General features: G+C 39.4%; 1 protein-coding gene across 3 annotated transcripts in view; it reads left to right on the top strand.

The window, feature by feature from the left end:
- LOC124776224 (ADP-ribosylation factor-like protein 13B) overlaps nt 1-26,603 on the top strand; it is a 213,328-nt gene that overhangs the window by 134,189 nt on the left and 52,536 nt on the right. For all 3 annotated transcript variants that reach the window (XM_047251093.1, XM_047251085.1, XM_047251101.1), the window contains one exon: nt 22,868-23,117. In XM_047251093.1, coding sequence (XP_047107049.1) covers nt 22,868-23,117 — 250 coding nt within the window. The remainder of the gene's footprint in view (nt 1-22,867; nt 23,118-26,603) is intronic.

Raw genomic sequence — 26,603 nt, 5'->3', positions numbered from 1 at the left:
AGCATGAAAGCATGATACATAATTGACCAGGAACAGCTACACAAACACTAAGTCTGCTGTGAAACCACACAGGTATCATCATGCCGGGGACTACAACAAGGCAAACCTTCTGCAGCTGGTAGAATGTAGAAACTCTAACCTATGCTCAGTCAGTTCCCCACTTAGTAACTGAACAAGCAAAATGAAGAGGAAAATATACAAAACATTTTTGCTTTTAAAAGAACACCAATTAGCATGCAACTGGACTGTGCTGCCTATAATGGTGTGATCAGAAACCTGTCACAATAGCTTCTGCATGCATGACACAACAAGGAAAACTCATGCAGCTTCCTGAGGCAGCCTGTACTGCTGTTCTAGTTCCACACTGCCCATTGCCTTGAGAGAGAAGACAGTGTCTCTGGCTGCTTTAAGCCACAGGTCAAGCAAACAGTTGCCAGGGAGCATGACTTTGACATAGTTTGCTGCCACAGTAGGCAGTGGATTTCAAACTCATCAGTGTGGCAGGACCACTTGGCACAAAATTGATTTATTTTTTCATGATAGATTACTTAATGGCTATTCTTTCAAATTCATTTTCTGGTGTGATGTGCAGTCACAGTCACTTACATAGTTATTGAGTAAGAATAACTGCATTAGATAAGAGGAACACCACTAACAAATTCATTAAACAGAAACATTTGGAACAAGGTTGATATAAACTCAACTAAAATAAAAAATCATTAAACAGAAATATCTAGTGCAAGGTTGATATAACTCAAGTAAAACAATGACAAAAGAAAAGCTGCAACAGAGAAGAAAAACCTAGGAGAGAAATAGAAATTAGCACTTTAGCACACAGCAGAGGTTTAAATTCTAAAATATGAATAAGTACTGTCACCTGTACTTATAATGATAAGCAGAATACAAAATGTGAATAACAAAGAAGAAGGCAGATGCCTTTGGCATAGAACGTAGATCCAAAGGTGAAGGAAACTACTGTGGTAGCAGGGAATATGAGCCATGAGCTATAGAAACATGTTTAGAGGCACCCTAGAGCCTAACAAGTATATTATGAAGATTGGATCAGCCGTAAAATTTAGCTCTGGAAAGTTTTTGGATACTGCTGATTTTATTTGAGAACACAGGTAGAGGATGAAAAGCCTTACCGTTGGTGTAGCAGCTGATTAAAAGATTATCATACAGATTGCATTAAAAAGTAGGATATTATTTGACCTGGAATGAGTTACAGTTGCCTAAAACACTATATACACATGAGGTTACTTGGATATAAGTTGATCAATATGTTTATAAGGCATTATGAACAACCTAAACGTACCTACTCCTCATGTACATTACCTGTATGAACAGCTGTCTGCAGCCATGTATTAGAATGTACTTGATCCCAAACACGAGGGAAACATACTTAAGCAAGAACAGAGGAAACCATTAACTATTTTCCAATATTTTTTATTCCCAAGGCAAGCATCACATGTTCAGAATGAATGGTCACAAATAAATTATCTGGCCCAGCAACATTCAGTATGCTGTTGCTTACCACATTGAAATGTAACAACAGGAATCTCGAGACTTGTTCCATGTTTTGCGTCTATCTAATATTATTTTATGGCCTTCATCGGGTTGCCTTAAGCGATTTTATAAAGAAGGGTTTTCAGTTTGCTGTTGACCCAGTAATTCTTCATCCTCTCACATCCCATTTTTCTTTCTTTATCTGAAATCACCCTTCCTGTTGCCTGTTTGTTTATCTCAGCTTTTAGTCTGATTTGTGTGTATATGAGTTCCTTAATTTTGTCTGTTTTGTTTTTTAAATCATCTGTTGTAATTTTAATTTCCTCATAGCTTCCTCAATTTCTGTAATACATACAATGTTGCCCTCAGCATTCCATTATGTATTCTTAGTTAAAGTTAACTGCATCAAAAGGAAACCCCAGTTGAGGAAACTGTTAACTTACAAGGAAACAGAATGGCTGTCAGCACTTACTTTCATGACACAAAATTCAGATTACTGCCAGTGGATACACTTAAAAGTAGGAGAAAAAGGAAAAAAAAAAGCTATCTATCTTTCAAAATTTATGTGTTCCATTATTTTGGAGGAAAGAGGGATTAGTTGTGGAAGGATGGAAAAAGGAGCTGGTTTCTCTGAGCCATAGTTGTTTTCTACTTTTAAGTGTTTCCATTAGTGATACTTTGAATTTTGCCTGCTGAAGATAAACAGGCACCGGCCAGTCTCTCCTTTTGTAATTAATGTTATATACATATATGCAAAATCCAGTATGGAATGTAATTTACACTTGAGAATGAATCAGTACTCATAAAATAAGGCTGCTATTGAGCAGCACTAACGTTTGCACAGAAATAAATCAAACAATGGAAAATCCAGGATGGAATGTAACAACTTTATGAAAAGGGTAGTTGCTAATCACTATGTAGGGAAGATGCTGAGTCGCAGAGAGGTGCAACAAAAATACTGTCACAAAATAAGCTTTCGGCCAAGAAGACCTTTGTCAAAAATAGATCACACACACACACACACACACACACACACACACACACATGCAGGAGTGTGGCTTCAGCTGTCAGAGACTGCAGTCATGTGTGTGTGTGTTGTGTTGAGTGTGTGTGTGTGTGTGTGTGTGTGTGTGTGTGTGTGTGTGTGCGTGTGTCTGTCATCTATTTTTGACAAAGGCTGTGTTGGCCAAAAGCTTGTTTTGTGATAGTCTTTTTGTTGTGCTCATCTGCGACTTAGCATCTCTGTTATATGGTGTATTGCGCAGACATAGCTAGAGTTGTCTCCTGGCTCTGTAGTTAGAGGCTATGCAAGGTAATATGGAAGATTGTTGCTACCAGGATGGAGAAAATTGACACTCATAGTGTGTGGTACATGGCTGAATCACATAAGATTTCTGTTCTTCGTTGGCTGTGATGACCTTTTTGTACTGTATATGTTGGAAACTGCTATGAGCAATAATGCAACAGATATTGGTGACAGTGTGGTTAACACTTGGGCAACACAAATACTAGAAGACAACAGGAGATCAGGTAGATGAAGTACATGCAGATAAGATCTGCATAAATCCTCATGGCAACACTCTGATCCACAAATATTTGGTTAACAGCAATTAAACATAGTGAGTACAATTAACCTGACTTATGGTTGCCACTTTAAAAGAGCTGTTTGTGACAACTGTTATAAAAATGTAGTCTATAGGAGCAATACATCTTAGGTGAAAAGAAAACAATGATATCTTCATTGAGTCACAACAGTCTTGAAGTTGAATAGTTTTCATTTAAAATGTAAATTAGTTTTTTTCCAAAGGAATGTAATTGTAAATCAGCTCTGCCAAATTTTACTTAGTGTAACAGTGTACCATTCCTTTACTGTTTTGCTATTTCGTTAACCAGATGAGAAAGTATAACGTTGCTTATAACAGGCAGATTTTATGTAGAGCCAATACTGAAGAAATGCTGGTCAATTTTAAGGAAGTATGCTAAAGGAACATAATTGATTGATTTTAATAGGAATGCTTTTGAAGTTCCCAGCAGATCACTATCATGGATCTCTTATATAATTTCATTGCTTCTTGATGTGATATGTAATGACACTCTGTCTGTTAAATCATGATCTGACTTGTTCTGGACATTTACACTTGAGAAGTCAGTGTTATATATCATCAATGTCTAGTTATCTGTTTCTCTGAGAGACTAGTAAATTTTAGATGATTTATAATACAAAATTAAATATACTGCACATAAGTCTGTCTGTCTCTCTCTCTCTCTCTCTCTCTCTCTCTCTCTCTCTCTCTCTCTCTCTCTGTGTGCGTGTGTGTGTGTGTTTGTAACAAATTTGAAACCTTAGTCCACCATTTCCTCATTAGAATGCATTTGTTTTCCTGTCAATCAGAATTTCGCAAGGTAAAGCACATGAGCAATTGAATTAGATATAACTGCTGTGTTGGTTTTTACACTTCAACATGCTATCAGAAAATTTAATCACAGCCTACCACGTGGTTCACTCCATCTTCAATGGCAAGCAGGCAGTGGGCTTTTCATATGCTACTGTGTCAAGGATATACTATCAGTACCTTGTTTTAGGGGCAACCACCACTATGGGAGTAATCAGCCACAGTCAATAAGATGCTGACAACACATGTCACCATTGACTGTCACATACTCTTAACACTGGAAAGTCCAGGTTGGAGTATCAACAATATTATGAAAAGGATGTATTGCTACTCACTGTAATGATGACACATTGAGTTGCAGACAGACACAACATAAAAATACTATTGCACATTGAGCCTTTACCCAAAGTCTTCTTTAAGAAGGAAAAAAAACACATACACACATTCACACAAGCAAGCATGCCTCATGCACTTGATTGGTACCTCTGGTCACTCTGGCCAGGCAATAAAATGGGTTCCTTGATACATCTGCCATTGACTCTAGCAGTGACTGGTACAGGAACATATTGTCTGATCATTTCAATGCATTTTTTCACTTATGGCACACTGCAGTTGAAATGTACCATCGGCATGAGAGTACATCATCCCATTACTCCCAAATTGTGTCAGAACTTTTTTGTGAAGAACTGCACAGGACATAAGCATGCTGAAGTGAATATTCCCTCCCCCCACCACCACACCCTCACCATATCAACTGACCGCAGTTTTTACTGAATACAGCTGGGATGCCATAGAATTCTGACCAATCTTCTTGAGTTGTAGCTGGTGGCTGAGCAGTCATGGATTATTGTGGGAGGTGCTGTGATGCACACCATGAGGCAGATGTCTAATTCAGTTGCTCAGTACTGTAGTATCTATTATGACACATTGGACGTAGTAGTCCTAATTAACTGTTTATACACATAGTATTCTTTTTCAGGCTGCAGATCCTATCGTTATCAAGAACAGAAAATCAGGAATTATTCAAGATCTCCATTCTTATGTGCTCAAAATATTTACAGGTGCAGTTATTGTGGAACTTTTTACACCATTTTCAAATGTTCTTTGTGGCATGAATGCATCCACAAAGCTCTAAAAGCAAAACAAGGTTCATTTAGCTTTCTTTGCTAATTAAATCTTCAATATCAGGAGAGGGTGCTGTTTCTTTCTTGTGCACAACCAAGCCTGGTTCCATTTACCTTGTTCTCCAACCCATATCATTTGCTCAGTATTAGTTTTCCTGATCATAATAGTTTCTTTATTTTTATCAGAAATAGTTCTTCAGAGGCCTAAAATTATTTTTGAAGTTATTTGTTTATTTACTTTATTGTTTGCATTTTTAACATAGGTATTGGGATGATTCTAACCTCCTGCCAGACCTTAAAAAATGAAATTAAATAATGCTGAAGACAGTAACAAAATGTTATTGATGTAACTGCATTCTTACTTTGACTTACCGATTTAATGTGGTAATTAAACTGGTCTAGTGCATGGTCTTTACTAGAATATTAGAATTTTTTGATATAAATGTTATAACATAAAGTTAATAGCAGAAATAGAAGAAATAATATTGAGTTTTTGTTTTTTAAATGCTTTTTTGTAAAATTGTTACTTGCCATTCAAGCAGAAGACTAGAAAAACCAAGGCAGGAAACATAAGAGTAGATGAAAGGACAGTTTACTGAAAGACAAAGGAATGAAGAAAATGGAAATTGTCTTTTACATTGTGGATGGGGCCAGTTTAAGGCCCAAGCAACACAAGCGGCTGCTAGGGGCACGAAGCTGCAAGGGGTGCTGAAGGCGTCCAAGTTGCAAAATTTGTGTACAAGATGTGTTATAATTAGTAGTAAAAACTGGTATGGCTGAAAGTATGTGGCAATACAAGCAAAAAACATTCGAGTAAATGTGGATCTGCAAATGAGATGATTGAGAGATGATCACAAATTTGAGGTTATGAGCTGCCACTGGCTTCAGACAGCATATTGTCCTGAAACTTCCTGGCAGATTAAAACTGTGTGCCGGACCGAGACTCGAACTTGGGACCTTTGCCTTTCGCAGGCAAGTGCTCTACCAACTGAGCTACCCAAGCACGACTCACGCCCCGTCCTCAACAGCTCTACTTCTGCCAGTACCTCGTCTCCTATGTTCCAAACTTTACAGAAGCTCTCCTGCTAACCTTGTAGAACTAGCACTCCTAAAAGAAAGGATATGCGGAGACATGACTTAGCCACAGCCTGGGGGATGTTTCCAGAATGAGATTTTCACTCTGCAGCGGAGTGTGCGCTGATATAAAACTTCCTGGCAGATTAAAACTGTGTGCCAGACCAAGACTTGCCTGCGAAAGGCAAAGGTCCCGAGTTCGAGTCTCGGTCCGGCACACAGTTTTAATCTGCCAGGAAGTTTTATATCAGTGCACACTCCGCTGCAGAATGAAAATCTCATTCTGGAAACATCCCCCAGGCTGTGGCAAAGCCATGTCTCTGCAGTATCCTTTCTTTCAGGAGTGCTAGTTCTGCAAGGTTGGCAGGAGAGCGTCTGTAAAGTTTGGAAGGTAGGAAATGAGGTACTGGCAGAAGTAGAGCTGTGAGGATAGGGCGTGAGTTGTGCTTGGGTAGCTCAGTTGGTAGAGCACTTGCCCGTGAAAGGCAAAGGTCCCGAGTTCGAGTCTCAGTCCGACACACAGTTTTAATCTGCCAGGAAGTTTTATATCAGCGCACACTCCGCTGCAGAATGAAAATCTCATTCTGGAAACATCCCCCAGGCTGTGGCAAAGCCATGTCTCTGCAGTATCCTTTCTTTCAGGAGTGCTAGTTCTGCAAGGTTGGCAGGAGAGCTTCTGTAAAGTTTGGAAGGTAGGAAATGAGGTACTGGCAGAAGTAGAGCTGTGAGGATGGGGCGTGAGTCGTGCTTGGATAGCTCAGAGCACTTGCCCGCGAAAGGCAAAGGTCCCGAGTTCGAGTCTCGGTCCGGCACACAGTTTTAATGTGCCAGGAAGTTTTATATCAGCGCACACTCCACTGCAGAATGAAAATCTCATTCTGGAAACATCCCCCAGGCTGTGGCAAAGCCATGTCTCTGCAGTATCCTTTCTTTCAGGAGTGCTAGTTCTGCAAGGTTGGCAGGAGAGCTTCTGTAAAGTTTGGAAGGTAGGAAATGAGGTACTGGCAGAGGTAGAGCTGTGAGGATGGGGCGTGAGTCGTGCTTGGGTAGCTCAGTTGGTAGAGCACTTGCCTGCGAAAGGCAAAGGTCTCGAGTTCGAGTCTCGGTCCGGCACACATTTTTAATCTGCCAGGAAGTTTCATATCAGCGCACAGTCCGCTGCAGAGCGAAAATCTCATTCTGGAAGCATATTGTCCTAATTATAATAATGTAAACTTTTTGTTTAAGTTCCCATCTAATTAGGTTCAAATTTCAGGCAAGGCCTACCTTAATAAGAAATACAATACTACTTGAGAACATTACATTTTACATTTTACTGGCGAGTTTACTTCGCACATAACATTCAGTTTATGCAGTTGTAGAGTGTGTGGGTATTCTTGCTTTACACCTAGTGGTGAGTAGAATGAATCCACATTTATGATTGAAGTACAGTTTTATTACACATAATTCGAAACAGAATAATTGGAAGCACATAAGCAATATTGCCACTGACTAAGATAGAGTCGAAGTAGCTAGCTTGAAGAATGAATAGCTATTGATGGTTTTGCTGTTACTAGTCACCACAAACCCCCTCCCCTGTGGCAATGCGGAGAGCACAGGGGAGAATGAGAAGTGGAGACATGTTGTGCAATGGTAGGAGATAGGAGACAGCAGTCAGTTGAAAGTCAGTACAGTGATGTGTGCAGTCATACCATTGCTGGTCCCGAGGGGAGGCGTGGCTGGACCCTGCTGGCAGAGGAGACGGTATAGTCTTGTAGCCAGCATGGCGAGTGAAGTGGGCGACCCACGCGGGACAAAGAAATCATCTGATGCCGATCCGGAAAGGGTAATGAGTTGAGATGCACGGAAACTGTAAGACAGCCATGGGCATCAATGAGCATGGAGATGTTGTTATCGGCACCAGTGGGAAGCTGGTAGGAACAGAGTAGGATGCGCTGCAGGTGGTCAGGTTTTCAAGGGAGTTTGGGGATGTGTAAAGCACAAAGAGTGTGCCATTGTGCAGCTGGAGTAAGAGCTCCTCAATGTACTAGGGCAAAATGTCGATACAGAAAGTGATGATGCTGGAAGGGGTGGGGAGTGGCAACTGAGTAGAAAGTACCAGTAGTAGAGGGCACACACAGAGAGGAGGTTGTAGAAACCTTTGCATTTGGAGGTGACAGTAAGAGAGCATTGGGGGGGGGGGGGGGGGGGGCACATAACACACAGCATTTGAGTTTGAGGAAGGCTGCAGATCTAGGCATTCAGAGAAGAAGTCGCTACTTGTGGGAAGCTCATCTAGGGTGGGGATGTGAGAAAGGATCCTTGCTTGTTCAGTGTCCATCCCAGAGTAACCCAGTTAAGTGAAACAGCTTGGTGTTTGCCTTACAGGTAATGTTCGTAGTACTGTTAGTCCAGCAGAGTACCCTGTGTGTCCTGAGTAAATGGGCTGCAAAGCCATGCAAACAGACTCATTGTGGAGCACAACAAACTCATGCTGGTTGAGGTCACTGTGTAAGAATACATGAGACATGGAGTGGGGAGGAGTAGAGACTCAAACTCTCTCCCCTTATCAGTGTGCATGAGGGACAGCCAAAATGAGTCAGACTGGTATTGTTGGAGGCTTGCACAACTGGATCAGCTGAAATGTTCATAAGAGATACAGCTTCCACACATTTGCTGGTGCAGACGATCATGAAGAGGATGTACTTAAATCCATCCGAGGGGGGCAGAGGACTGACAAGGTCAAGATGGATGTGGTGAAACCTGCCTTTTGGGATCTCGAAATGCCTTAGAGGAGGTTGGACATGATGGCAAACTTGACTGCATTGGCAGGGTAAACACATGCAAGCCTAAGTGCGACAGTCTCTTTGAATTCCAGCCCAGACAAAATGCTTGGTTACCAGGCAAGCTGTAGCCATGATACTGGGGTACGCCAGCTCATGTACGGTCAAAAAAAGCTTAAGTCGAAGAGGTGCGGGGAGCAGCAGACAGGTTGTACCTGTAGATGTGTAACACAGCCATTAAGTAGAACAAAGGAGATGACATGATTCAGACATGATTCAATGGTCAAAGAGGAAGAGGTATTCAAGTCTTGGATGTCTGGGTCCTGCACTTCCATGTGATCCACTTAATTTAAGTCGAGTGGGGAGCAGTACACATGCTACACATAGTCAGCCATGACATTGTTGGCACCTCTCATGTAGAAGACATTGGTGGTATATTGACAGATAACATCCGTGTGACAATGTCCTCTCACCCCTTTATGTCCTCACGGAAGTAATGGACAGCCTCATAGATTGCTAACAGTTCTCTATCAAAGGTAAGTCATTTGCGTTACAAGGAAGAAAGTCTTTTGGGAAAGAAATGGAGTGGCTATGAGGTGTCAACACATGTTGTTGCAGAACACTGCCAACTGGAGATTTTCTCATGTCTGTAGTGAAGGAGATGTGAGTGTCCACGGATTGGGTGCACGAGAGTGACAGCATTAGTAATAGTTGTCTTGGGTTCATTGAACATGCTTGCAAGTCATGCTATCGGACCATTGTACCTTGCGTGCGCCAGAGGTATCTTTACCAACAAGGGCATCAGTCAGGGGATCCTGATGAAGCAACACGAGACATGTGAATTTGGAAAAAGTTCACCATATTAAGAAACTGCCTGAGATCACAATGCATTTTGGGTAGTTCATTAATAAAAGCCACATTGTCTGACATGGGAGGGACTTTGTCAGGGATGACAGTATTGCTGAGGAAGATAACATTGTAGCGCTGAAGTTGTGACTTGTCACAGTTAATCTCTACACTGTTACGTGAAAGAACTTTGAACACGTGGAATTAGCGTTGCTCATGCTCCTTGGCGGAGGTGGAGGGATGATATTATCATCTAAGTATGCATAGCAAAATAATAACGAAAACATGATGAACTGTTGCCATGTTTGGACCAGGTTCTCCAGGACATAGGGCATAAAGCAATACTCATACAGGCTGAATGGTGTGATAATTGCAGTCTTTAAGATGTTGTCTTTGTGAATCGGAGTCTGATGGTAAGCCTTGCGACAGTCAGTAACACTGAACTGAACCATTAGAACTACATGCCATGAAGCTGCTGCACAAAGTCTTGAGTGTGAGGTATTGGATAACTGTCCATAACAGCAAGTGTGTTGACTTTATGAGAGTCTCCTCATAATCAAAAGTACTGTCTTTCTTAGCGACCAAGCTGATTGGGGATGACCAGTTGCTGTCAGACAGGTGTATGATACCAGCATCTAAACGTTCTTGCACAGCGGACTTTGCATGAAATAGTTTCTTAGCAGTAAAGTGTCTAGCTTTATAACAGATGGGAGGGCTTTACACAGTAGTCAACCTGGGGCAGACCCATTAGATGTTGCAGCAACATTTGTTTCATATGCGCCTGATGGCGTGGGGTGGGGTTGGGGGGGGGGGGGGGAGGAAGAGAAATTTCACACTGAACACTGGTGAAATGGGACTCGCTGACCTTGCATGTTTGCAGTGTGGCTGGTGAAGGAGATGTGGCAGGATAGTTGGCAGGACTCTCGTTGGAAGGCAACTGCAAAGCAGTGAGGTTGTCAACCATGCAGAGATTACATACCAAGTTGTCTGATGTGTTGGTGATCAGCTGATGGAGGATGATGCTGTTGGCACTAAATGGATCTATGACTTGGTGTTAAGAGGTTGTGGAGGGAGGTGACATGAGAAGCCATCAGGTGAGTGCACTTGGAGGAAACTTGGATGAGAAGGTCACAGTGACCCACACATTAGGTAGGGATAGAGGCGAAGCAACCAGGAATGTGTATCCCCAAGGTGTGGTGAAGCAAGGCAGCTGCATGAAGATGTTGTGAGAGACCAAAATGTCTAAGGAAATCAATCCTGAGGATCAGGCCATCAATGTCGGCAATGAGGAAGATCCAAAAGAATGGAAGCTTGGGCATAAGCTAGAGCCAAAAGTCAGCGGTGCAATGGATGGTGATAAACTGTTGGTTGCTCATAGAACTGTAAATGATATTAGAAGGCTCAGAAGGGCGATGGAGGGAGTGGTGATACTTGAATCGGCATCCATGTCAACAGGGAACAGTGTATTACTAGCTTGATTGAGCACATGAAGTCTGCCGAAGAGTGAAGATGCAGGGAATGACGACTGATCTTGTTGGTGATTTCCTGTTGCAGCAACATGGAATGAGGCACTGAGACCAGTCCACTTGGCTTGTTTAGCTGCCATGCACAAGGAAGTTGACAGTTCCTCACAGCAATGCTAAATGTCACGTGGAACCAGCATAGTGGGTAGATTGGGTGTGGAGCATGATGAGTGTTGCTCATGCCATCTGCTGTGCTGTGCTGGCTGCTAACAGTTTATTGCTTCCCGGTAGAGGGAGTGGGATGGGGGCCCAGAGCCAATTGAACTAATGGCTTTTTCCCAGGTGGCAGCACAGTGCTGTCTAGTATCGTGCACAGTCTCTTATTCGCCCTGTCATATGGACGAGAGGAGGAGGGGATTGGTGAAGCACTGTTGTCAACTATGTTTGACATGGGGTGATTTGCAGAGGGCAGGAGCTGGTGATGACATATTATGTGGTACACTCAGGTGGTGAGTTGAAGTTTGGTGTCTGGTAACACTTGTAGTTGCAGGTCCTAAGGTAACTTCACCAACCACAATGTCCACCAGGACACGTCTGGAGACACTTCAGGGTCGACAAGAGCATGCAATATGTGGCAGAAATGTGATGGTGATTTGTTGCCCAGCTGCCCTTCATGTGTGATTTGATGAAGTGCATCCTCTGGCAAGTGAGACAGGCACTCAATAATAACATCCTGTGTGCTGACATATTTAGGTGAGGCAGATGGCAAGAGTATAAGGTCAGTGTTTTCTTGCAAATGACTGATGAGGCACACAAATTTATCATAATTTTTGTGAATGCAGTGGATGCCCAATATGTTGTTGACCAGGAAAAAACAAGTCTGTGGGCTGTCACCAAGTAATTATGGTACTTCTGACATGCTCAGGTCACACCATGGAGCCACGTAGCAGAGGCACGGAAGCACTTTGTTGCGGCAAAGTGCAGTGAGCAGAGTGCAGCTGGAGTGGTGTCCAAGGTGCGGCATTGCCCAAGATCTCAGAGATGGTGCAGGAGGAGGGAGGGGGGGTTTGTCCATATGACATGGCAGGTGTGGAAGGAGGGGGGAGGGCAAAGGGATGACAGGTGTAGCTGCAATGGCTGTAGCCATTTGAAAACATAACCGTGAATGGACTGATCACTCAACAGAATGACGAAGTTCTTACATGAAATGCTGATGACATACTGGTTGGAAGTGAGTGATGTTCATGTTTGATTGGTGCAAGTCCTTGCGACGAACTGAAGGTGGGTCCATATGATCTGGGGAAAGTGGTGTCCAGAATCAGCAGCATGGTATGGTGTTCCCACCATGGTGGCATTATCTCACAAGGGTTAAGTTCATGAATTGATGTGTTCAGCAGCAACACAAAATGATTTTGTGGCTGCAATTGCACAGATGGACATGGTCGCGTCACACACACACACACTACCTGGCATGAACAGTGTTGATGGAACATTGGTATTAAACTGGTCCATTGTTTGTAACTGTTTATGCCAAAGACTCTCAAAGATAAATGGTGTTGAATGGTGAAATAACAAAATGAATGGAAAAATGGGGCCACCAATGTGGGTATAAATGCACCACGCCCGACGTTGAATAGAATGAATCCACTCTTATGATTGAAGTACACTTTTATTAGATGTAACACAGAAAAATTGTAGACTTAAAGGATTACCAACAATATTATGAAAAGGATAGATTGCTGCTCACTGTAAAGATAACACATTAAGTTGCACACTGGCACAATGAAAAGACTGTTACACAGTGAGCTTTCAGCCAGAACCTTCTCGAGGAAGGAAAATACACACACACAATCTCACAAGCAAGCCAGAATCTGGCTGGAGGGGCTGGAGATATCGGTCATGTGTGTGTGTGTGTGTGTGTGTGTGTGTGTGTGTGTGTGTGTGTGTGTGTGTGTGTGTGGTGTTCTTGCTTGTTTGAATGTGTGTGTTTTTCTTTTCCTTCCTGAAGAAGGCTTTGGCCGAAAGCTCAATGTGTAACAGTCCATTTGTTGTGCCTGTTTGCAACTCAATGTCATCTTTACGGTGAGTAGCAGTCTATACTTTTCATAATATTGTTGATATTCCAACATAAACTTTCCACTGTTATACTTAAAGAACTCCATTACTAAACTAAAGATACAACAGAAATTTTATATTTTCATTCCTTTCACTCAGTTCAATAGCTACCGCATTTTTTCAAAGCTAGGACAATACTACATGTCTAGTTCTTTCTGCTTTCACTAACGGGTTTTGAAAATCAAAGAAATTACCTTAAACGGAGATGAATTTTTTCTTCTTTCAATGTTTAACATTGGAATAAGATTTAGAAATTTATTTCTACTACAGAGGAATGCCTGCTGATTTCTGCAATCTCTAGATTTTTATTTAAGTCCAAGGAAAGGCAGCTAATGTCTGAGGGATGGGAGGGGCAGGTGCACCAAATGTAGCTTGTGTGGAAAAATGTTCTTGAACCAGCATTGCTGTGACTTAAAGGAATTATACAGAGAGATATTAATAAGAGATGCATATTTATAAACAGTGAGTTCATAGTTGGTACACGAATTGCTTTTTTGTTAACTTTAATTGTACATTTTGATTTGATAAATCAGGATATTAGTTCTTTGTTAGAACAGTTGTAATAATAATTGATTTCTGTAGTTGGTGGCAGTGTTTCTGTGGCTAGATACCATCATGGTTCTACATTAAAACATCATATAAATTGGCTTGGAAAACTGCTAAAAAATTATATTCACATTGTCATGTATACCAAATCAGCTGTTACTACTCTGTTGCGAGGGTCACATGTTCGTCTACTACCCATCCCTAAACAAACTGTTAGCGCCCTCCATTGCCTAAGCACACCGAAAGTGAAATGTAGTATATTTTAATTAATTCTAATTTTGAGCACAACTTTCGAGGAAAAAATTAAGTGCATAGTAAAAGTCCACAGTGAAATGAAGGCCATGAATGTTTGTACCTAATACTTATACCATAATGTCACTCAGTGATACTTATTGCATTAATAAATCTGGTTGTAAACATTTTAGGGTCGAAATTTTCCAATTAATATTGAACAAATTTAAAGAAATTTGTTGGATAATTATCCTCTTTTTATATTTGTTTTAACCAACCACAGTCACGAATACATGTCAAATGTGATTAGTGAAATGTTTTTTCCAATTTCATATGTGTCCTGCCATGGATTTTCTACTGCCATATGCTGTTGAAACTCTGGTAAATGTTTTGAAATAAAGCCAAAACTGCCTATGTGTCTGTTTAAATAATTTAATTAATGTTATTTTTTCTTATGAATTTGGTGTTTATAGTGTGCTGTATAAATTTTCCAGTTTTTACCAAATTTGCTATACCTCACTCTGAATTTTTATATGTAGATTATATTGGTTACAGCATTTCTATGTATTCGATTAGCTATATTCTTTAAGAAAAATGTCAGATGCAATTTCTTATTCCAGTCTTTATTGCAGAGAGCCAGTGTTTTGATAAAATGTGCATTTAATATAAAAGTTGTAAAAAAGAATGTGGCACATGTCATTTAAAAGGAAACATAACATAAGCCATGTTTCATTAGACGTTAATCTCATGGATCATAGAGTGAAAGGATATAATAGTTTAGGTGACATAAGGCAGGTAACTATGCGAAGAGGGAAATTCTATTCAGGAATTTATTAAATTCACAAAGAGACACACAGATTGAGCAGCACTTACCTTCAGGGTGCACAACCTGTAGCGCAGCCTAAATATTCATAAAAGTAAATTTACAATACTTCCAACTTTTGAAACCACATATTCTTTCTGCTGGACAGAAAATGAGAAATATTTAGAGGATGCTGGAGATGGGATGGCAGATTATTCAGAATTGTTAAGAAGGATGCACCATATCAGAGGAAGAAAGGTGGCATATATGAAGGAGAATGCAGCAAATAGAGGTTTCGTCTTATATTGGATTCTAAGTAACCTGCCTCCACTCTACAAACTACCCAAAGTATTTCATCTTTTTTGCCCTGAAGAAGGAACCTGTGATCCTGAAAGCTAGGAGTTCTATGATTTATTTTTATTTGTGACTTTGGGCGTTGCATATTGGGAGGTGCTGATCTGAAGAAAAGTACTAGTTAGCCCAGCTCTCTTTTTGTCAGTTTTATAAATTCTGGTGTTTCATTTTGGGATGTGCTATTGATGTGAAAGTTCCTGTATCCTGTAAACCATTAAGTAGAATAGAATGCAAAGGGCTGCACAATAAGAGTTGCTCAGAGTTAAAAATGGCACATGAGTGTGAAAGTGGAGGAGGCCCCAGTAAAAGGAATACTGCTTTTATTTAGTGTTGAGAGCTGTAGAGGAGCAGCAGTGTTTTGACAGCAAGCATGAGCTATAAAGATATGAGAGGCTGATACTAGAGAAAATAGAAGGAGGAAATATGCTGACAAACTTAGGACAATGTGTGTTAAGTGGGCATGGCGATTTAATCTGCCGGGTACTTGATACTTTACACACTAAAAAATAGAAAGTGTATTACAGGTGATACAACACACATTAGAGGAAGGAGAAGGAGCAGTGTATGTTATGAAAAATAGGAAAGTGGAGATTGAATGTCATGTGTTGATATACTGTGGCATTCGATGAGGGCAAATACCAGTATAAATAGTTTTAAATTAAATGGGAGTTATAACTTAGAACAGTGTGTCAAACTGTAATATTTTGATTGTGGAGCCAAGCTCTGCCATCCAAGCCTTGCACAGCAAGTCAGCTCTTTGGCCTGCACATGCTAGCGGCTGTTCTTCATTCCTTCCAAATTCTGCTGTGAGACTGGCACCTTCGTGGGTCAATACGGTAGGCAGTTTGTCTTCTCTGTGGTCTCAGGAGTGTTACTGAAGAAGGAGTGGAGAGTAACGATCAGCAATTTGATACTGCCAGTTACTTCCTGGGACATTCTCATGGGGCTCAGTTGGTAGAGCCCAGTTCATAAAAGGCAGCTATCAAAATTCTTATTTGAGACCAGAACACAGTTGTGACTTCACACATATAATAATCTGTTCCATAAATAATTGAAGGAAAGTGGAGATTGAATGTCATATGTTGATATACTGTGGCATTTGATGAGGGCAAATACCAGTAAAAATAGTTTTAACTTAAATGGGAGTTATAACTTAGAACTGTGTGTCAAACTGTGATATGTTGATTGTGGAGCCAAGCTCTACCATCCAAGCCATAGACAGTCCCAAGCCACATTGAGAAAGGAGGAGGGGGAGGAGTAACACCTCGCTAAAAAAAACCTTGGTTCACCAGGCCCTGGTGATAGTACCTCGTGAGGGCCCCTTGCCAGGGATATGGCAACGAAGGCGGAGAAGATGGACTTCGGTACGGTGGAGCTGGCGGAAGAGGCAGCCTCTTGTCCAAGGCCAAAATGCACAGAGGGCACAACGGTTCCACATGTTATTGGCGGCACCCTGACAGCGTCTGCTCCACTTGTTAGTGGCGGCTGAATAAATAATAGTCCAGGCTAACAACCTGGTCTTACGTCGGGAATTCAGGGATGACCTTGGATTCCCTACTCTTTACAATTTACAGCTTCAAGTCGCAATATGGAAAGTTCGCACAATGGATGCTCTACCCCAGGTGGTAACTCTGATGAGGAATCCACCATTACATCATGTAATGCAATGGGACCTAGGATTCTGGTGAGTCCCAACATTTGCGGTGAAGAAAAGATGAAATATATAGAAAAGCCTTCCAAGTTTCAGTTCAAGAAGAAGTACTAATTTGGAACCTTAAATGTAAATTCTCTTCTGAAAACTGGGAAACAGAAGGAATTAGAATTATTTCTGCAGAAGAATGATATACAGATTATAGCAGTTCAGGAAACATGATTCTTAGATGAGGATGTAGTTGATACACAACATTATAGAATTTATAAAGGGAAACCACCAGTGAGAATAACAGAAAACATGCCGATGTTTGGAACAGCATTTTATGTAAACAAAAAGATGTGGATAGTGTAACAGAATTTAGCTCGAATTCAGAAAGGATATCCATGTTAACAATGAAGTGCAAGAATAAAAGTTACACCCTCATAAACTGTCATGCGCTTATAAATGCTGACAACAGAAGAAATCTGGAGAAAGTAAATAAATTCTGGGACCTTTTAGAATCTGACATTCCTATCATACCTAAAAAGAACATTAAAATACTTCTTGGTGACTTCAATGCACACATTGGAAGGGAAAAGAAATTTAGAACTATTGTAGGTGAATATCCAGCACACTCAAGAACAAACAGAAATGGTGAAAGACTGATCAACATGTGTAAAATGTTCCAGTTAAAACAAATATCCACACATTTCCGCAAACTGCCAAGAAAAGCCAAAACCTGGAGACATCCAAATCCAAACCTAAGTGAATTTCAACTGGATCACCTAGCCATATCTAAAAGGTACATCACGGAAATTATGAATGTTAAAATAGTCAGAAATGGGGAATTCGATTCAGATCATTATCTCTCTAAGATTAAAATAAAATTTCTCCGATCTAAACTAAAAAAGGCAACCAAGAAAGTGATCAGATAGAACACCACTACAGCGAATATTACTAAAGAGAATATAGAAAAATTTAGAGATGAAATTGAGACAAGTAAAGAAGGTGATTGGCGTGAACTCCAGATGAAAATAACTCAAGCAGCAGAGAAAACTTTAGGATTAGCCAAGAATAAAAAGAAGACATGGTGAAATGAAGAGTGTGAAGAAGCAGAACTCAAAAATGGAGAAAATGGAGATGTTCGAAAAAAGAGGAAGACCTTGAACAATTCAGACAACAAAGAAAAGAAACATCAAAAATAATCCAGAAAATCAAAAGGAACTTTGAAAATTTTCAACTTATTGAAATAGAAGAAAATTTCACCAAAAATAATTCTAGAAATTTTTACCAAACCTTTAAACACATACTTAAAGGATATCAGGCACCATGTATTTGTTTCAAAGATGAAAATGGCAAAATAGGATTAAATAATAAAGAAAATTGTGAAATTTTAACAAATTTTTTTGAAAAGTTGTTAAACTGTCCAGTTCCAACAGATAAATTAGAATTTCCAGTGTCACCTCAAAATCCAGAGGAATATTTCCCACCAACAGAGCTGGAAATTCATGAAGCCATCAAAACACTCAAAAACAATAAAGCAAGTGGTGAAGACTCCATTACAGCAGAATTATTGAAGTGGTCAGAACCAAAAATCATAAAGGATCTACAGCTGCTTTTTGAAACATTTGGAAGACTGAAAAGATTCCAGTTGAATGGAAAACAGCATTAATCCACCCGCTACATAAAAAGGGAGACAAACAAAATGTCAGTATTTACAGAGGAGTGTCACTTCTGCCAGTGGCATACAAAATATTATCAAAAATTGTCCTCAACAGAGTGGTAGATACTTTAGACAAACAACTAGGAGAATATCAGGGTGGTTTTCGAAAGGGAAGATCCTGTGCCAAACAAATTTTTAACTTAAAGTCAATAATTCGCCATAGAATGTTAACCAACAAACCAATACTAGTGTCATTTATAGATTTCAAGAAAGCATTTGATTGTATAGACAGAGAAATGATAGATAAGGTCATTAGAGAATTTGGTGTTAAATCGAAACTAGCAAACATAATTCGTGAAACACTAACAGGTACAGTATCTAAAGTCAAATTTATGGGAGTAATATCTCAGCCTTTTGAAATAAAAACTGGTGTTAGACAAGGCAATGGTTTATCACCTTTACTGTTTAACTGTGTTCTAGAAGAAACTGTAATGATCTGGAATTCGGAGCTAAAAATTCACAAAATTGAACCAATAACTCTGGCAAGGAAAACACATGGAATTAAGGTAAACTGCTTGGCTTTTGCGGATGATTTTGCAATATATTCAGAAAACCTGACAGAAGCTGTTACTCAAATAAACATTCTGGAAAACAGAACTGGTCTCAAAATTTCAGCTGAAAAAAACAAAATTCATGACAAATATAAAAAATGCACCAAAATACATAGAAACACAAATAGGTAAAATAGAGTGAGTAAATAAATTTAAATATCTTGGAGAAACTATACAACAGAATGGACTAGAAAAATCTGCAATAGATGTAAGAATTAACAAAATGGAAAGAGCATATGGTTTGACCAAAATATTTACAACAAGAAATGTATATCTAGAAAAACAAAACTAAAACACTACACCACAGTGGTACGACCAGAATGTTTATATAGATCTGAATGCCTAACGATGAACTATGAGATGGACAAACTAGAGGTACTGGAAAGAAGGATTATTAGAAAAATAATGGGTGCAGTGAAAACTGCAGATGGTTAGAAAATAAGAAGTAATGAGGAGATCTACAAAAATATAGAGAAAATACCTGAAGTAATGGCCAAATGAAGATTAACCTTTTTTGGACATCTATACCGAATGGATGGAAATAGACTAACAAAACAAATACTCCTATATTTCTGGAAGAAGAAATCGACAATAGCATGGATTACAGAAGTAAAAAAAGAGCTTGAAAGAAACAACATCAAAGAATCAGAAATAGCAGAAGGAAACCATTTTAAAAACAAAATACTAAATTTGGAAGGATTTCAAAGCAGAAGAAATAAAAAATCGGGAACAACTTGGACAGAAGAAAGGAAGAGACTTCATGGGGAGAAGATCAGGGAATACTGGAAAAATAGGAAACAACAACAAAGGAAGAGAAGAGGAACTGAAGTTGTTAACGTGATCCTATGTTGGAGGATTGCCTCACACATAAATGAGTCTGTTATTAAATCAGCGACTGTTGTGGAAGGTCTGTTGTGACACCTGTTACTGAATTGAATCCTCTTGACACTAACTTTATGACATAGGACTTACTCTTGATCCAGCAGCTATAAATCAAGAAAAGATATGGGAAAGTATTCCCATATCTCTCTTCAGACAGTCTTGTCAGAGGTATTTGAGAAAGTTGTTGATATCCCCATACAAAATTTTAAATGATCAATTTGATTTCCAGCAGGAAAAAATACTGTAGATGTCGTAAATAATTTTGATAAGATCAGCACATCACAAGAAAAGAACAACACAGTTGAAGGAATCTTCTATGACCATACCAAATACATGAGTTCATTAAATCACACCTTGATGTACACAAACTATGTAAATGTGGAATTAAGGACAGCTCTCTGTAGTGGCTAATTTTTTGCATCTGTAACAAGAGAAAAATAGTAATTGTCACTTCACACAACCCATGAACAATCAGAAAAGGTGTCCCTCAAGTTTGTGGATATACGTTTTATCTCCATTCAAATTTACAGTTGTTATAGTCCCTGTTTCCCAAATAGCTTGCTTGACCTGGTAAATGGTTTTTCCATCCCATTGATTGCACTGCAGAAATTAACTCTTTCTGCTTCACATCAGATTGATAGTTTACCACTGCGGGGTCTTCTAAAATAAATCGACTCTATTTCTAGCCATCAAATATCTTCAGGAGGTGAAATATGTATTGCTGCCAATGGGTACATATAAAAATAGAAGTAACACACAACCTACCTTTGGAACTAATAGTTTGTTGAGAAGTATAGGTTGGGGAGGGTTACAGAGGATGGGCAGGTCACTCATTTGTCTTCTATTACATAGTTATGAAGTAAGTCACTGTAAGATTCTTGCCTCTATTACCACATTTACTGTATTTGTGGATTAGCAGGGTAAGGGTTACTGAGTCTTTTGATGGCACAGAGAGCTGCAATATCAGTCACCATAAGTACCCAGAAATAAATACAGGATGTTTACGTCTACCACATTTGTAGATATGATAGTTTTAATAATCAACTTTCTAAGAAATGCTGAATGTAAAAGTGGAAAAAACCATCCTAGCTTTCAGAACAGACTATTCCATCTGCAGGGAAAAAGGAGGTTAGTTTAGGGAAGATCAGTGTTGAGAGGGATTCACTTGTTGTGGTACCAGGGAAATAACAAATAGTTCTGTTTACGATAGTTCTTTCTTCCTTTATATGTGTTTATTGACATTACTTAAGAGTAAGTACTGGCAAGCCATTCTGCCTTCTTGTAATTTTATAATTTTCTCATGTGACTTTTCCTTTTGATAATATTAATAATAGTGTTGATGATTCCCATGAGTGAACTGCTCATATCAGTGTAGGCCATATTAGTGTCTTAATTTGTATGTAAAGCATTGTGTCTACCACATCTAATTTATTTCCTGATTTGCTTTGTCTTTCCTGTCAATAGCCATGGGAAGCCATGGGAACCTTCTGTTCTTAATTCTTAAACAATTCTGTTTCCTTCAACCTTTTTCTCTACTTTTCTTGCTTCATTGCATTCCTTGTACCTTTATTTTGCAATAATTTCATTTTGGCATTCTTTTATGTATTTGTTATCCAAGAAGGATATAAAATATATAGTTGCTGCAAAATGTCTAGCAGCAGTTCTCCGAAAGCCACCGCTAATGGTCAGCAAGTATCACTCATATTTTCTTTTATTTTAGTAGCACTCAGTCTACACATTGTAATGCAACTGTTCTCACCTTTAACAACTAAGCTCACAAACAGAAGCCTGAGGCATACAATATGGTGAAGAAGCTAAGTAGGGAATGAAAATTTTGTGGTCATGAAACAGTAGAGAACACTTCTATATGGAGGACATAAAGAGGACACATTTGCTTTCAAAGGGTGCAACTTCAGCTGTCGTAATAGTGTGTGTGAGACAGGATGTCACACGTGATCTGTGTGCAACTTTTGCAGTTAAATGTGCAAAACATATTTTATTTTGAGTCCTTTTTCTGATATTCTCTTATATGTGGTGCACATTTTTTATAGCTATTAGAAGTAACGCACATGTTAAAGTCACTAGTTTTGTCTGATTTCATCATTATTGGCACTTCTCCCCAAAAGCAGATTATTTGTCAAATACTCTTTATGTATTTGAGGATTCTCCTCCAACTATTCACAAGAATGACTGCACACAGACTAGGCATTCTGTTGTAGGGGAACATGGTGATATATTGTAAATGATTTTTTGTTGTGTATTTCATCCTCAGGTCATACAACAGGTATCTGTACGAGTTTCATCTTCTTTGCTATTCACTGTCAGATAACTTGAATGTTACATAGTAATGGATCAAAGTACAACTGAACAGGTCAGGAGAAATGTTCACACTGTCCATTACATCATGACTGACTCTGTATTCTGTTCAGTTGCACTTTGATGACTTGCTAAGTAGTTGAAATGGCTAATGATACCATTTGTGTAACGTGAGACTGAATTTAAAGTAAAAAGAATTATTAATCACCCCACTTCTCTGTTGTTAAAATATGTTCCTTATGCTTCAATTTTTTTATTAGTTCTCAGGAATACCAAGTCTAGTGACAACATAAAATTACTTAAAAATTACTTGAAAGTAGCACTAAGGAGCATGTGAATTAATCAGACATGTTTATTTTCTTTCATTTATATATAAATTTAAGTATTCATAATTTGATAATCACTGTATGTCTTCTTTTACCAGTAGAGCATGCTGTGAACTGATTTAATTCCATTTCAAGTTTTTAGCAAAACAGCACTCTTCTTGAATTCATTATTGCCAGCCAATAAACAGGCCATAAATACATGGAACTTTTGTGATTGCAGATGGCTTATGAACTGTATAATAAGTAACTATCAAAACCTAAATGCTCGTGTTGAGAGAGATGTCACAGAGCAAAAAATGCTAGATGATGAAGCAAAGAAAGAAAGGCTGGAAAGAGTACAGAAACTAAGACAAGAAAGAGGAGAAATAGCAAATGAGAATGGAGGACTTGATGTAAATCATCAGGAGCATCAGTCCAGTGATGGTGATGTGGCCACAGAAAATCCATTCCGTCCAATCTCTCAAGTTGTGGTGAGTTGGCCTTCGTGTTCCATTAAGCCTCTTCAGATCATGTTATGTATTATTAACTCAATTTCTTTGCTCACTGCATGAACAGTTTCCTGATCATTATTTCATTACTAACTTTCCATTGTGTTTCTAGATCCTAATTTTATTATGAAGTTTCTATTGTTTTTCTAAATCCTTATTGTATAACTAATTTTCTATTGTGGACAACGTCCTCATTATTTCAGATGTTTTCTTGTGGCAAATACTTGTGTCTACTCTGTAACAGATGATGAAATAAAGAATATTTGGTGCACATTTCTTTGTATAGCTAATAATTTTACTCTTTTGTAAATCTGATGTTTCCTTTGACAAAAATGTGTGATTTTTTAAATGCTGGGTACACATTACATTTCTTTCACCAGTTTTTCTGCTCGTTTTAAGTTTTGACTGTTTCCCATGTTTTCATTGCTAACATATTGTCTCCTTATTGTATACAATATACATTTTTCGAATAGGAATATTTCTATATAAAATTTTGTACTGTTTCAGTGTGGCTAACAACAAAGTACACTATACCACTGCTTTAATATTAATTGCAAAAGTATGTGCATTTCAATTTTTAGAATTGTTCTGGGAAAAGCCTATTCAGAATTGCTGGACTTTGTGGTAATTTCAGATTCTCTTCATCACAAGTCCTGATATTTGTACTACCATATTTCTTTTGTTGAATTACTTAAAAGATATGGAGTATTTCTATGAAGAACCAGTTAGCAGTTATATGTTTTACTTGCAAGACTTGTGATATAGCAGCTTTTGTGTATTGCTAGTAGTATAAAGATTAATTAATTAATTGCCATTCTGTCATAAGAATATAAAGATTCTTACAACAATTATCAGCAGTTACATTGATTGATAGAATGCTCATCATTTTACTTCTTGTCCTTCTTTCAGTTGTGTTCCAAATATGACACATTTTAAAACTTATTTGGGGGAATCCTTTGTATCCATTCAACATCTAAAACCTCTTGTCTAGTTCACATTCATTGATGACATTTTCATGGTCTGGACTCACAGCAAGGACAACAGTTGCTCTTTCCTCCATAGCCTCAATGCCTACTCCCAAATCCACTCCACCTGATTGTTCTCAATTCATCAAGCCATATTCATAGCTGTTGCTTTCCAATTCTCAGATGGCTCCATAAATATTTCTGATCATATCAAGTGTGCCAACCACTTATAGTGCCTCCACTTTGACAGCTGTCATCTATTCCATGTCAAAAAAATCTCTTCCTTACAGCTTCGCCATCTGTGGACACCACATCTGCATTGGAAATCAGGAGCTCTCCAGTATCACCATGTCCTCAACAGGACTACACCTACTTCATGTCATGGATATCCTATCCAAAATCCTACCCACATCCCCTGAAGTAGTGTTCCGTCACCAACCAAACCTTCAGAATGTCCTTGTCCAGCCCTATTCCAATCCTACTCCCAATCCTGCACCCCATGGGTCATTCCCATGTGATCAGCCCAGTTGCAAGACCTATCCCATATATAACCCACCACCTCCCACTGCAGTCCATCCACGCGTATTTCTTACCCAGTAAAAGGCAGGGCCACATGTGAAACCAGCCATGATCAGTTATGCTGCAGTTACTGTACAGCATTCTATGTGGGCATGAATGGTCATCACCAAATTGTGGCAAACTGCTGACTTGACCATTCTGTTGCCAAATATGAGTACTAAAAGAAATCTACTAAGTTACAGTTACACAATAAATCACACACATCTAAAGGCTGTAAAAACAAAATATTGGGTTGGTGTATAAGTTTTTAGTGTTTTTCCATTAGTTTAATAAATACAACACATACCTATAACAGAGATTTTAGTCATCAATAATATATTCTCCTTCAGTATTTGCAACAGTCGCCCAATGCTGGAGTAACTTTTCAAAAAAGTGGTTCAAATAGCTCTGAGCACTATGGGACTTAACTACTGGGGTCATCAGTCCCCTAGCACTTAGAACTACTTAAACCTAACTAACCTAAAGACATCACATACATCTATGCCTGAGGCAGGATTCGAACCTGCAACCATAGCGGTCGTGCAGTTCCAGACTGTAGCACCTAGAACCGCTCGGCCACCCCGGCCGGCAGTAACTTTTCAATTCACAACTGTAGAAATGACATGGTTAGGCAAAGAATTTGTTGAGCAACGTTCAGAATGCATTTTCATCTGGAAAGAACGTTCTCTGAAGGTTTTTTGATTGAGAGCAGAAAAGGTGAAAATCTGAAGGCACGCGATAAGGTGAATAAGGTGGACGCAGAATGACTTCCCAACTTGAGTCCTGTATAGTGAGTTTTGTCAGTCTAGCAGAATGTGGGCAGACATTGTCGTGGAGTAGCATCGCTTCACGCACTCTTCCTGGCCATTGTTCTTGGATGACATCTGCAAGACATCTCAGTCATTAACAATATATGTCAGCAGTGATGGTTACAGCTTGGGGAAGCAATTAGTAGTACACCACACCATTGCTTTCCCACCAGACAAATAATATTATGTTTTGTGGGTATGTGCATGTCTTTGTATGAGGAGTTGCTGCTTTGTTTGGGTTCAACCAGTCCTTTCTTTTCTTTATGGTAGTATAAAGACACCATTTCTTATCACCAGTTATGACACAGGGTAGGAATTGTTGGTGTTCACAAGCCAATTGATGACGACCAAGCAGAGATGTACTTATGGCCACCCACTGATTTTTGTTATTGTGGCTTAGAGCATGGGTAATCCATTCACTTGATATTTGGACCTTCCCCATTGCATGCAAATGTCACACAATGGTGTAATGATCACAGTTCATCACATTTGCCAGTTTTCAAGTAGGATATAAAAAAAGTTGAATGAAGGGCAGCTCATTTTGTATTATTGTGGACAGAGGGTAGAGTTCCATGGGCATAATATGTGAACTGGGGGGGGGGGGGGGGGGGGGGGGCAACCAATAAAACAGACATTTTTCATTGCAGCAGGGTCTTCTTGTGGAATTTTAGTCACCAGGTTTCTTCTCCAATGCAAAAATATTGTAGACATGCCCTCTTACATACAGAGAAATTATCCTTATAATAAAACAAGAGAAATCAGAGCTCACACAGAAAGATTGAAGTGTTTGTTTGTCCTGCACACTATTTGAGAGTGGAATGGTTAGAGAGAAATAGCTTGTAGGTGATTTGATGAACCCTCTGCCAGGCACTTAATTGTGAATTGCAGAGTTATCATATACACTCCTGGAAATAGAAAAAAGAACACATTGACACCGGTGTGTCAGACCCACCATACTTGCTCCGGACACTGCGAGAGGGCTGTACAAGCAATGATCACACGCACGGCACAGCAGATACACCCAGGAACCGCGGGTGTTGGCCGTCGAATTGGCGCTAGCTGCACAGCATTTGTGCACCGCCGCCGTCAGTGTCAGCCAGTTTGCTGTGGCATACGGAGCTCCATCGCAGTCTTCA

The sequence above is a fragment of the Schistocerca piceifrons genome, chromosome 1 (genome assembly GCF_021461385.2).
Source record: "Schistocerca piceifrons isolate TAMUIC-IGC-003096 chromosome 1, iqSchPice1.1, whole genome shotgun sequence".
In the NCBI taxonomy this organism is placed as follows: Eukaryota; Metazoa; Arthropoda; class Insecta; order Orthoptera; family Acrididae; genus Schistocerca; species Schistocerca piceifrons.
Note: the sequence above shows the minus strand (reverse complement) of the source record. Positions and strands in the feature narration are given on the sequence as shown.